The 12,655-nt window shown below is 37.7% G+C and overlaps 1 protein-coding gene across 1 annotated transcript; it reads right to left on the minus strand.

Moving 5' to 3' along the window:
• Positions 1–39: 39 nt before the first annotated feature.
• LOC118043923 (uncharacterized) lies at positions 40–11,213 on the minus strand. The gene is made up of 15 exons (XM_035052043.2): positions 10,773–11,213; positions 10,386–10,520; positions 10,203–10,282; positions 10,031–10,114; positions 8,778–8,865; positions 8,482–8,642; positions 6,324–8,322; positions 4,940–5,256; positions 4,364–4,679; positions 4,118–4,270; positions 3,786–3,927; positions 3,600–3,676; positions 2,772–2,911; positions 1,435–1,543; positions 40–883 (listed from the first exon to the last, which is right to left on the minus strand). Exons 1-15 carry the CDS (start codon positions 10,965–10,967, stop codon positions 683–685), a joined length of 4,197 nt encoding a protein of 1,398 aa, XP_034907934.1. The 5' UTR covers positions 10,968–11,213; the 3' UTR covers positions 40–682.
• Between the last annotated feature and the right edge of the window lie 1,442 nt (positions 11,214–12,655).

A 12,655-nucleotide genomic window follows, 5' to 3' on the forward strand; every position in this document is an offset into this window, starting at 1 on the left:
CCCATAATAAATAAGTTAACCAAAGATAACTCTAGCTCATTCAAGAAATTGTCTTTGTTCAATATTTAAAAATAAAATAAAAAAACTTAACCAAGAACTGAGTCATGTACCTGCTAAATCAACTATATCACATCAAATCAATTCCCATGATTTAATTTAAGACTCAACCTACATTGAAAAAAAAAAAAAAAAACCCACAAACCATGTCACTAGGTCACTAAATTGACAAGTTTAATAGCGTTGTCAAAAAGTTCCACACCACAATGAACAGACAACCATACCAGTGGTTACTATAACTCTTAAGGTTAGATGATACAATAATTACGTGAAAAATGGCGCCTGTACCTCACATTTTATTCCCTGTGCAGCTGTTGCCATGAGCTCATGAATGGCGAGCATGGTGACGAGAAGCTTCATGCATATCGGAATTGGCTTCGAGCCCAGGGAATTCAATTAACAGTTGTCTGGTAGCCAGGTCCGTATATCAACCACAGTAATCGACAAGTGTTGTATCAGCATTTGATTTCTTACTGACTCGGCAGGTCTTGCATCGGCATTCCGGCACTTGTCGGAGTGCAGCAAGGATATAGCCGCCGCTAGAAACCGGCAGTTGTGCCTTGGTTTTTAGCAGTTATTCCCTCCACCCACGACCTTCAAATTGGTGAGATGAAGGAGGTGCAATTTAATTGAGGGCATAATGAACCCGCTCAAGAAGTTGCACAACCTGACTAATTGATATGGGCAAGGTAGAAAATGGTTTTAAGTTTGTTTTAACTGTATCTAGTGGTCCAAGAGGTAATGATAACACTGCCTCTTGCTGTGAACTTGTTAGCTCCAGGAACTGAGCTAGCATGTCGCCGTCAAGTATCTTGGGCACTCCAACCTGTCAAGCAACATACAAGGGTGAGGGAAACAAGGCAGAAGAAGAAGGGAGTTTAAGGAGGAAAGCACAAACAGATAGGAGTGATATGAACATTTGTGAATCAAAGCTCTAAATAACCATAACCTTTCCATCTTGAAATGATCAATAACCCTGATCAAATATGATGAAGTGAGATATAGTTAATTAAACTTCAGAGAGTCAAAATATTTCCTCTCTTCGTTTCTCCACAGGGGTTCGGGACCAACCACAATTTTGATCCACAAAAAACAGTTTTGTTGGCGATTTCATTTTCTAGAGTGACCACTTGAGCTACTATTTCGCAAATCAAACAATTCAACTTTCATGATATAAAGTTAATGACAAAAAAAAAGGGTATAACAAGAAACTCAGTTGAGCTAATGTATTTAGGTTTTGGAAATATTCAAAGATTGGAATATTTCTTGAACAGATGGACAGAAGAGGCACATCAACATTCACTGAGATACAGGTAACTTTTAACTTTCCAAAGACAAATAAAACAAACACATCTCTATGCTTAGTTGTAAACTCACAGGGTTTTCACGGCTTCGGAACTCATGATGATCATTTCCTAAAACAGGAGCAGTTAAGGGATGGACCACAAGTCTAGATTGGACAGCTTGTAAAAGTTCAAATTCTTCCCTACATTAACAAACAAAACAAAAGGTGAGAAATGTGTTGAGAATAACATTCAAGCCATGATTGTTCATGAAATATTCAAATCAGAACTATACCAACAAACATGTTCCTCCCTTAAAGGAAGAGATATTTATTAAGAATAAAATTCAAGCAATCAAACCAAGCAAAGGGCACCATGGTGCAAAATCAAAAACGTCACCACAAACTTTTGTTTAAGTTCACAATTGCAATTTTAAGACTTGTTTGCAGCAACTAGTAGGTAAAGACCTAAAGAAGGATGAGATTACGTAGGGAACTGATGTTGGCATTTCAAGTCCCATCCAAATATAGTCTCAAACTTGTACCAAAAAAAATATCTGAATGTGTGAGGCTAGACTTTGTATTAAAAGCACATGTTTCAGAAGGTCAAATTCAAACGCTATGCATGAGGATCCAAACAAAACACCTTTTTCAGGAGAGAAAAACCTCATATTTAACATATAATTTCTCAACCTAAAATATCCAAACAAAACACCTTTTTCAGGAGAGAGAGAGCTCATATTAACTATATAATTTCTCAACCTAAAATATCCTTGTCTCACAGTGCTAAATTGTTGAAATCCTAGTATGTTCAATCTTAGTAAATATAGTTCATTTTAACACATAGTAACAGGAGCATTTTGAGTTTTCCCTAAACCATCTCAAGACAGAATAACAATATTCATTGGTTGATTTATACATGTATCTTCTCATTTACTATCCTAGCATTTATGTTCAGTGCGAAATTACAGAACTAAGAAATAGACTCACAGATGCGGTTTCCAATATGTTTTATGGTTGTTGAGCATTAAACTTGCAAAGGAACACTATTGGATTTCTCATCACTCAATGAACATCTATCCTTCTTTCAGCAATTAATCTGTCATATGGTGAGGGAAACTATAACGCAAGGTAAATCAGAATACCCCAATTCCTTAGGTGGATCCTCACATGCATAGGAGACCTTCCAATTCAATTTCCTTGGGACACTACATCTGCCATTATGTTACTACTTTGTCTTCACAGCATCAGCAGTTCGAGAAAATTTCAAAAGAGGAAAGCATCTTTAAATTGAACCTCAAAGTGTCTGTTATGTGTGTGGTGCATATTTGTCCACTTAGTATAGAAAATCAATACATTTAAAAAGAGACTCCTATGCAACCTCACTCCTTCAGCAGGCACCCCCCCCCCCAATAAAAAAAAAAAAACATACCTTGATAGAGGAATAAAAACTATTATGCTTCCTAAGAGTGTGCTGGCCATGATAGTATTGTTAGATGCATCCATCTTTGTAATAACACCATCACACCCCGTTAATATATCATCAGCAGGGAGTTTATATGTAAATGATCCCTACAAGAAACATAATTTGACAAAGATTAAATGAGAAAATAGCGATAAGAATCAATCAGTTTGCTAAACAACGACCCAAACCCCAGTGGCAGTAATTAATTGTCTAAAAATATACAACGAGACTAACCACCTCAAAGCATTTCTGTAGAATTCATCCGCTAAAGAAAAGGTGCGAGGAAAAAAGAATAAAGCCTACTAGAAATACAAAAATTCCTTATATCCTATTGAAGAACACAAACATCCAAAACCACCCAAACCACCATCCCCCAGTTCATGTGATGATGGAGACGTCACTCTCACTTCTAAGGTTCAGTTTCAGCACACTCCCTTGCTGCAATGGGTTTCTTTCTTCCACACACTTAAATCCTTACATGATTTGACATAGCATGATACCAAATAAACAAAAGACATCAGACATTTAGCTACAATGCCTGATTATAAATATCAAGCATGTGTTGGCACTTGAGCAACATACATATCCTTTCCCTTTTCTGCTATGTGCTTGTCCAGAATTATGAAATCATTGTGCCTTGTAATTTCAATGACAATACTGAGGATAATATCCTTCAAACACTTACCAGATGAACAATCATATCCTCTAGCTTTGGAAAACTATCAGGACTTGACAAAACAATGTTCATATTACCATGTACCTTGGTATAACAGTTACAGTGACAGAAAGAACTACCTTCCTGATGCTCATTGCTATCTCACCCATATAATAAGCACAATTCAATGTCAAGTTGCATTCTGGACTTCCAGTACCTAGGACAGAGAGAGGCTTTATATTGATACATCCAATAAGAAAACAGAAAATATTGGTAGTAAAACAGCCAGTTGCTTGTAATCGCAGAGGAGTTGACATAGAACATACACTCAAATCGATCAGAACGTGACAACACAGCAATGCTTCCCTTCCGATCTGAAACCACTGCTGTATCAACATCCATAAGGACACAACCAGCAACTAATCTCTGAGACGGGTCACAATAAAGTTGCTCCAGTTTTTTGGACTCCTGGCATGATAGAAAGAGCAGTGACACAAGTTCAGAACAAGCATAGAAGCAACAGCTCATACTCCCGTTATTCCAGAGGGAAATTGCAAAAAGAAAAGGCTTCCAATAAATAAAAGGGAAATTAAAAGCAAATAAGATGAAAAACCAGGCTCTGTCTAGCCTGGAATTGCCTGAAAATGTTACCACATACCACATGATAAGCATAGAAAAGGATACCATCGCGGCAATCGCCAACAGCAATTCTGGTGTGATATGCAGTCAAGGACATTATCATAAAACGTGTCCTTCCAACAGCAAACTTTTTCACTCTTTTATTATCATTTGCGAAACCACATACATAAAACTGAGAAAAAAGGAAGACCAACTTTATCAGCAACAGCAACAAATAAACCATACCACAACAAGCTCTTTTAAAACATGGGACTTCACTACTTACAGAATTACCAGCAGAAGCCAAGAAAAAACGGTCAAGATATGGACAAATCGCAAGCACCATTCCAGGCAATGTTGTGGCAGAAACAAATCGCAACTGCCACGTTTCAGTTTCTTCAAGTTTGACTCCATCGCAGCTAGTATCATCTGGACTACTGCAAAGACTACTGCTTGATAGCTGCTCAGCAGCATAACCAACAATTTCACGAAATGGTGATGTTCGTTGAGAAGATGACCCTGCCTTTGAGCAGAATGTCATTGAGCCACTATCTGAATTTTGCAAGTTTTCTAGGCAGAGGACTATTACTCGGCCCTTGGTACTGCAGAAAAAATGCCCAGATGTGAAATGACATTGAATGGGATGACTTCCAAGTAAAATTGTTAGGTCTTTCAAAACCAATCGAATTTATTTTTGAGATCATTAAAACTTGTATTTTGATCCAAAAGAAACTTGTAGACATCACATCATTGGGTGACAAGCCTCGCGTGCTAGCAAAGTCATTAGTATTGCTTAATCCTTCAACTTTAAAAAACAACAATGAAGTAAACTAATATGCACAAGACAGATGATATGATATACCTTTCGGCTTCACCGCTAGGCATAATAGCTGGGCCAGAAGACAGACTGGTTCCAATTACCAGAACCTGTTCATTTCCAATCTTCACCAGCTCCATGGATTTTCCTGTTTCTCCACGTTCAAGTTTAAATGATGACACTGTTGAACCACTCAGGGGGTCAACGCAACATATATCAGATGAACATGTATCATTGTCATTGCTCAGTTCAGTCCTCATAACTAGTAACAACTTGCTTTCACTATGGTACTGGACCTTCCGTGGAGTGCCTCCAAGATGAAACTTTTGCACATTAAGCCTCGTGCTATGCACCATTTCCACCTGAAGCGTCATGAATCAAAGATCATATGCATTAGTTTGACCCTAGGAGACTAGGTTTAGGACCTGTGTATCCAACTTCGAGACAAAACATTCAAGAACTACAAAAAGAAAGAGACCCTTGCTAATATAAAATTCAAGAACTAGGTTTAGGGCCTGTATATCCATCTTCAAGACAAAAACAATCAAGAACTACAAAAAGAAAGAGATCCTTGCTAAAATAAAATTCAAAGGACCACTATTTCAGTTTTTTACCACTTATTATGATAAGTCAGAAAGTGGAACCACCTAGAAACTCTAATGACATCAAAATAATGTAATAAACAGAGAGGCTCACAAAATTTTACATTATTATGCTACCTGTAGGTACAGTTTCATCGAGTACTCTTTTTTTTCTTAGTGAAATTGCACAAACACAAGACAACACAGTCTAAAATTCCAACTTGGCTACAGGGTTAGTCCCATGAGATCTCCAACCCATGGAGATAAGCTACATATAGGAGCATTTGGTATGGGAATGCAGAATTCAAATCAAATGAAATCTAAGATTCCAAGGGCTCCTGTTATTGGTTTGATAAATAAATCACTTCTAGGAAATCTAGCATGACCTAATACTCCCACAACCAATTTCAGGAAATGCAGTCCACACCTTTTTGGTTAGGAATATGGCATTTCCAGGCATCAGATTCCCAAAACCTTATGTCTCAGGAATGCTATTTTTTTCATGCCAAACCTTCCATTTCACAGATGATCAGCTCTTAGCCCTAATTACTATGTGGAAGAGGAATAAGAAAATCTCTACTTTTGGGATCTAATTCTTCATATCATTTCTGTGCGGACACAAAAAACATTCAATAAAATAAAAATATTTATAAACTGGATGGGAACTTCATAAAAATAGTCACAGTAGGGTGGGTTCACCATGAGTGCTACTTTTTAGCACCATATTTCTTTTGTATCCTCTGCAGATGAAATATAGTTTTTAACATGCTGAAACAAGAAACGGTAACTTAGACAGATAATGCTAAAGAATCAGAACAGCTCATATAATTACAAGCAAGAATGCTCACCAAATGAAGACTGTTGTCTGCAACAAATAAAATTCCCTTCGGACATTCAACAGAGCATACAGGTGTTGCATGTGTTGAAGGCTGAAAGGAGATTGAAGTGTAAGAGAGGCTGTGCCTTGCAGTGTGCAATAACCATGGCCGATCACTGAGAGCAATCATATCTGAGTCAAGAGAATCACTCAAAGGAACCAGGAAAACAGGAGTAATGCCAATGCGACGGGTGGCAATCAATTGCAGATTAATAGGAAGGTCATCCATTGTGTTGTCAATTGAATCAACAGCAAGCATTTTTGGCTCTAAAGAAATTGCAGCTGTATTTGATATAGCATAATCAGAACTTAGCATACAGGAACCAATAGAACATTCATGACTGGGAATTTCCACTGAAAACATTGAAGAGGCAGAAGGCCATTCAAATCGAAGCAACATTCCATTCCTCAAACCAGAAAGAACATAAAACCGATCAGCCAGTACAAGCCTTACATCTTGAGGGATGCAACCACTAACAGCGGTTCCCAAAGAACTTGTTAATGATATTGTTCCAGAAGCAATAATTCTTAGGCCATCACCAGGCACAAAAGACACAACTTCCACTGAAGGTTTATGTGTCCCAATAACAAAGGTATTGCCAGTGTCAACCCCAACTGGAAGGGCAGCTGCACGACTATCAACCACATGATTCATAAAACTTGATCGTCTTCGCTCAAAATATTTTTGAGGAATGGAGATGCACGATAACTCATTCAGCAATCTCAAATGTTGCATTTCAAATATTTCGTAATGAAATGGTGAAAGACATCTCACCCCGAGAATGTATAGGAAACAAGGATTAGAAGTAGAAACAACAATCAGGTCATGTCCAACAGCCCCCAAATTGATACCCATGTTAGCTGGAAACCAAGATGAGCAAACTGGGGAAGACAAAGGAATACCTTCTGGATGGGCAGCCTTGGTAGGCAAACAAAGTCTAACTGCAGTTTGATGAATTTGGACCAGCAACCCATCACCTACCAGACCACATGCCAGAGTACAGACATCAGGCTGAAAACCAACCAAATCCGTCACATCAGTAAAACTTAATCCAACTGAGAGTACCCTAGTCTCTTCAACAAATGATAGAACAAGAAAAGAATGGTGCAAATCGGCTACTTTCATTCCAACAGTCCAGGTCCCAGTAATGCCTTGATATATAGGGGCAGTCTTCAGTAGCTTTTCAACAATGATACCACTTCTAATAATCCTTAATGACCCCTCCGGTGCAACCCCACAGCAGGCAAACATTTGATCACGCTCCTCATCATGATAATCCACGATGGACATATCCAAGATGGGTGCAACATTTTGAATAGGACTTATATATTGTAAGCTTTCATTTTCCATTTTCAGGACAATCCCATCTCCCATCTCCACAAGAGCTGCCAAGAATCCATCTTCAACCCACAAAAGTGTCTTACATGATAGGTCTTTGTAAAGACAATCTGAAAGGTTAACTTTAAGATCTTCCCCGTCGTAAGAAATCTCAATCATGAAAAATTCTCCTGTGTCCGCACAAAAAACCATCCTAGGGTTTTTATCATTATCTGGCTCCCAGCTCCAAGAGCATGCATGTTTCAAAGTTGATTTTACATTGCTCCCTTCACCATCAATACACATGGGATCATAATCTTGAAGTTCCAATAAAGCACGTGCAGCAACATTGAATGAACCATCATCATCAAAATCAGTAACTCTACTGTCTTCAACAAAATTCTGCTCCTCCACTGCATTAGGAAAATAATTCAAGCTTGTTCTACAGACACAACGTGGGTGGAGAGCATCTCTAAGATCCATTAGGAGAACATCACCAACCCTGAACATAAGGGCAAATCCATTGGAATGAGGAACTTCAACGATGTCATGCGCTAGCGGTCCAGATTCAACAAACTGCGAGATATAGCTTATAGCATGGTCTCTAATGTCCCATCTCAATAACAGCAGTTCATTTAGGAGTGCTCCCCTCCTGCACAACAAAAAAAATATCAGTTTCTCTTAAATTAATGTTGGCAAAATGCCTGAACATGGATAAAGAGGAAAAAGTTTCGTCCTAAAGTTGCTGCATAACAGAAAACATCTTTCAGGTTTCCCAAAAATGTAGCACAAGCATACTAAATCGTCATACCTATTTAGAATAATGGCTAGTACAGGATTATGCTCCTTACTTGGATGGCTAGAATCCCTCGAAATGAAGCACATACTCCATATGGTACCAGATGTGAGTGGTCTCTGGATACTTCTGGCAACATTTGCATTCCCTTCATTTTCAGGAGGATAAAGAATTCTCTAAAAGTGTGGCAAATTGAAGAATTTCAATAATTGTGCTTACATTCATATTATCACAAAATAAACTACATAGGATAACTCCCATCTTCTGATCTTCTAACATAATAGAAGTAAAGTAAATATAGAGGTATCAACCTCATCAATGATATCACTGCCACCAGATGCTGAAAGGGAAAACAAAGCCAATTGGTCTTCATATGCGCTAGTAGCGACAAAACAGCCACTGAGAAATGAAAAGCCCAACAGTTAGGAACTCAATGGGAATTCACGTGTTCTTCTTTCAAGCATTTCTTTCTATACAAACTGAACTATGCCCTTACACATGTGAACTTAACTAGAAAAGGTTAAGAACGAAAATTGAAGACAAATAATGTTAGTGCCAGTAGGAAATCAGTTGATGGGTTTTCAAAAAAGTATCATGATTGTAGCCATGTCTACATGTTCTCTCAGACAAGCAAGACTTTTCAGAACTAATTGCTGGCTTGTGAACCATAAAGTCATCTTGACCCTAACCTAAACTCCTATTAATGAAGACAAAACAATACTCTCAAGTCACATCACCTATGTAAAGTACCAAATACGCTCTTAATCATACAGTAAATAAGGCAACTACATCTAAATAATTCACATAAATGATAATCAAGAGATTTTTGTTTGGATTTCAAAAGGGAGAATTGCTAAGAGCCTGATTAGCCAGGAACTCTGATAGCAAGATAACTGTTTTGTTGGCCTTTCATCCAGGGTAGGTGATCATCCAAAAAACATCTATCACCAAGCTGCACAATCAGCACCCTCTTCAATTGTCAGACAGCTAGCAGTTTTTTTAAGAGCACCAGGCAAAGTACAAATTTGTAACTGCGGATGTAAGAACACATGTTTGGAATAAAATGTACAAAAGATTACAAGAGAACAAACTGTATGGGAGAAAAGCTAAAAATCTTAAGGCAAGAAGGATGAAAGCTAAAGGTGGAAAGACCTTCTCTTGTAGCACAGAGAAGAAGAATCTTGCATCATTATGCAATGGTTAACTCAATAAGTTAGTGCAGCAATTATCTAAACCTTCCCTGTCACCTACCTTTAATATCGCTAACATAAGATCTCATCTATATTTAATAAAGATTGTTTGTGTCCTTTAGTATGATGCTATTTAGCAGATGAAGCTCATACAAAGTTAAATAGCATAAAATTCAATGTTGTTCTTTCCACATCCCTAGCAATTTGACCAAGCCAAAGGCAATGTAGGTAGCTGACGAGTTAAACAATTGAAACTCAATTACATACCCTCCCCTGGTTGAGAGGCAAGAAAGATTGTCCAAGTTAAGAGGCAAAGTTCAGAACTTAGAGAACAGCTACACAAAAGAAATATTCTATTGATAAAAGCTGCTTGCCTGGAATCTACGGCTAGCATTCTTCCAAGTTGATGTCTTGAGTTTCCAGGATTTGAAAGTTGAATGTGTGTCAACGGAAAAAACCTATTCACAAGAAAACAGTAACATCATGTTACTTCAGTAACATTCCCCTTTGTATGAATGAACTTCGAAAAAGGAAAAGGAAAAAAACCTGTGCATTTCATTGCAAAATGTGAGAAATGTAAGCTTCCCAGAATCAGATATAACAACCAAATGGTCTTTTCCTTGCACCTAAAAAAAAGGACCACTTCCTTATCAAATAAACATCTCTTCAAGCAACACAACATATAAAGAGACGTCCTATAAAGAGTTCAGAATTCATAGACTAGCAGACCCGTGGAGTCTGCGCATGGAACTTGTCATTCCAAGGTACAACAGCCATATCTTTAATCGTGCCAAATAAAGGTTGTTCACATATTGCCTGTACAATTCCATCTTCCCCTATTATCGCCAACTCTATTGACGTCTCCTGCAACAAAAAATATCCATAACAACAAAATAAACAATCCGAATCTGGGGCAGCGTTAATTTAACTTTCTTCATGATTGAGCAGCAATAGGAGTAGTAATTTAGTTCGTTTTCTTAGCAATGATAAGCTAAGAAGTGTATTCAAAATTCAAGTAACCTAAGAGAAAAGGGAATAAATTAGTGCCTAATTAGCAGTTAATAGAACGGAGTAACGCAGTTAATTAAGTAAAAAAGAGAGAAGTATGTTTCTGACCTTGCCAAAAACGATGTCGTAAGAGAACGAAGAACGGAAGTGACCGTAAATAGCGTGTAAAACAGCGCTGCCTCTCAGAACGGACTTCGCTAAGTAGTGAACGCCGTTAGATGGCGCAGAGGATGAAGAAGAAGAAGATGGTGATGATGATGATCTGACCTTTGCATTAGAGCATTCTTCCTCTGATACTGCCATTTATTTTTGTGGTCTCTTTTTTTCGGTTTGCTTGAAAGCTAGGGTTTGATTCGCCAGAAAGTGGAATTGAGCATCCCCTGATCTTCCTGGTTTCTAGAGAGATGTAGTGATGTTGGTGGTTGGATTTGGAGCGTTGTGTTTCCGGACGACCATCACAGTTAACAGGTGTATGGAATACAACGAAGAGAGGGACAGACCAGATACGGGGGTTTTCTTTCACTTGGTTTTTTTTTTTTTTGAGTTAATTGTAATTTAGTCCCTGAAACTAGCTGCTAATAATAATTACACCTTAAAAGTTTCAGAATATTATTTAATTAATCCGTTTATAACTTTTCCCATCTGTCAATAGTATTTTCTAATTTATTTATTTTTATTTTTAAAAAATACAAAATTGTTTTCTGGCATGTCTAGTGTCATAATCCAATTCTGGATTATTTCCAAAAAAAATTAATTTCTTTTACAAAAATAAAATAAAAGCTGGCAATGTGAAGAAAACAAATCGGGGAATCAAGCTGCAATTTTGAAGGAAATTCAAGGCCTAATTATATCTTATTGTGCCCAAAAATGTAGAAAAAATGCAAATTCAAAGTCAAATTAAATGATTATTGGATGAATTTGCATAAAAATTAAGTGCAATGACATAATTAAATTTTTAATGGGCCAATTTGATTTAATCATGGGCCAAATTAAATTTTAATTATGTTTAAGAATTAATTTGGGTCCAATTGAAGGATTTAATTAAGTGCAAGGACTTAATTATACTTTAAATAGGTCAAATTAATTTTATTTGGGGCTTAATTGGTGAAAAATTAAGTTTGAGAGTTTAATTTGGGCTTAATTGAGAAGATCCGAATTTTAAGAGACCAAATTTAATTTTTACCAAGTTAATTAGGGGCCTAATTGCATTAAACAAAAAAGATTTAGGATCAATTAGGGCTCAATTGAAAAAGAGGACTGGAATGAACTTTGACCAAAAATCAATGTTCATTATCTTCTTTATTTTTTTTCTGAAAAAGCTGGTCTGATTGACTACTTTGCAGTTGTATTTAATGTATCTAACGTCCACCAAATTTGACAAATCTTATACGAAAATGATCATCTGCACTTTTTCTACAACCCCATGTGATCAGTTTGGGCTAAATGACAATATATTAGCACTGGTGACAGCCTAAAGAGGCCTACCCAATCAGCTTTTGTCTGCATATTTTCAACTCATGATACCTATTTTGAGCCAATGGTTGGGATTCTTCCCATCTGAATCAATAGCTGAAATTTTTCCTTAATGTAGACAAGATTGCCCTTTTCCACCGCCTATAAATAGAGGTGGATTTTATGACCTGAAGGAGAAGAAAATCGGGTCCAAAATCAACCAAAAAACCAGTTTTTCTTCTGGTTTCTGCACATTTCTTCTTTCTTTCTTCCTCCACCGTGGCCTTCAGCCACCACCACCCTCATCATCGGTCTTCCCACCATCATCTCCACCACAGGCAGCCAACGCAACCACCAGCCAACCACCAAGAGCCACCGTTGGTTTCTCTCTCCTCGCTGCAGCCCCTCTCGCGCGTTTTTTCTTCTTTTTCTTCCTTCCTCTGCAACAGGAAACCGACGCCATCAACGTCTCTTCCTCCAACTCCACCACTGCAACCACCAGCCTAACCACCTCATCACAGCAGCCACGACCCCTTCAG

The sequence above is a fragment of the Populus alba genome, chromosome 6 (assembly GCF_005239225.2).
Source record: "Populus alba chromosome 6, ASM523922v2, whole genome shotgun sequence".
Taxonomy (NCBI): Eukaryota; Viridiplantae; Streptophyta; class Magnoliopsida; order Malpighiales; family Salicaceae; genus Populus; species Populus alba.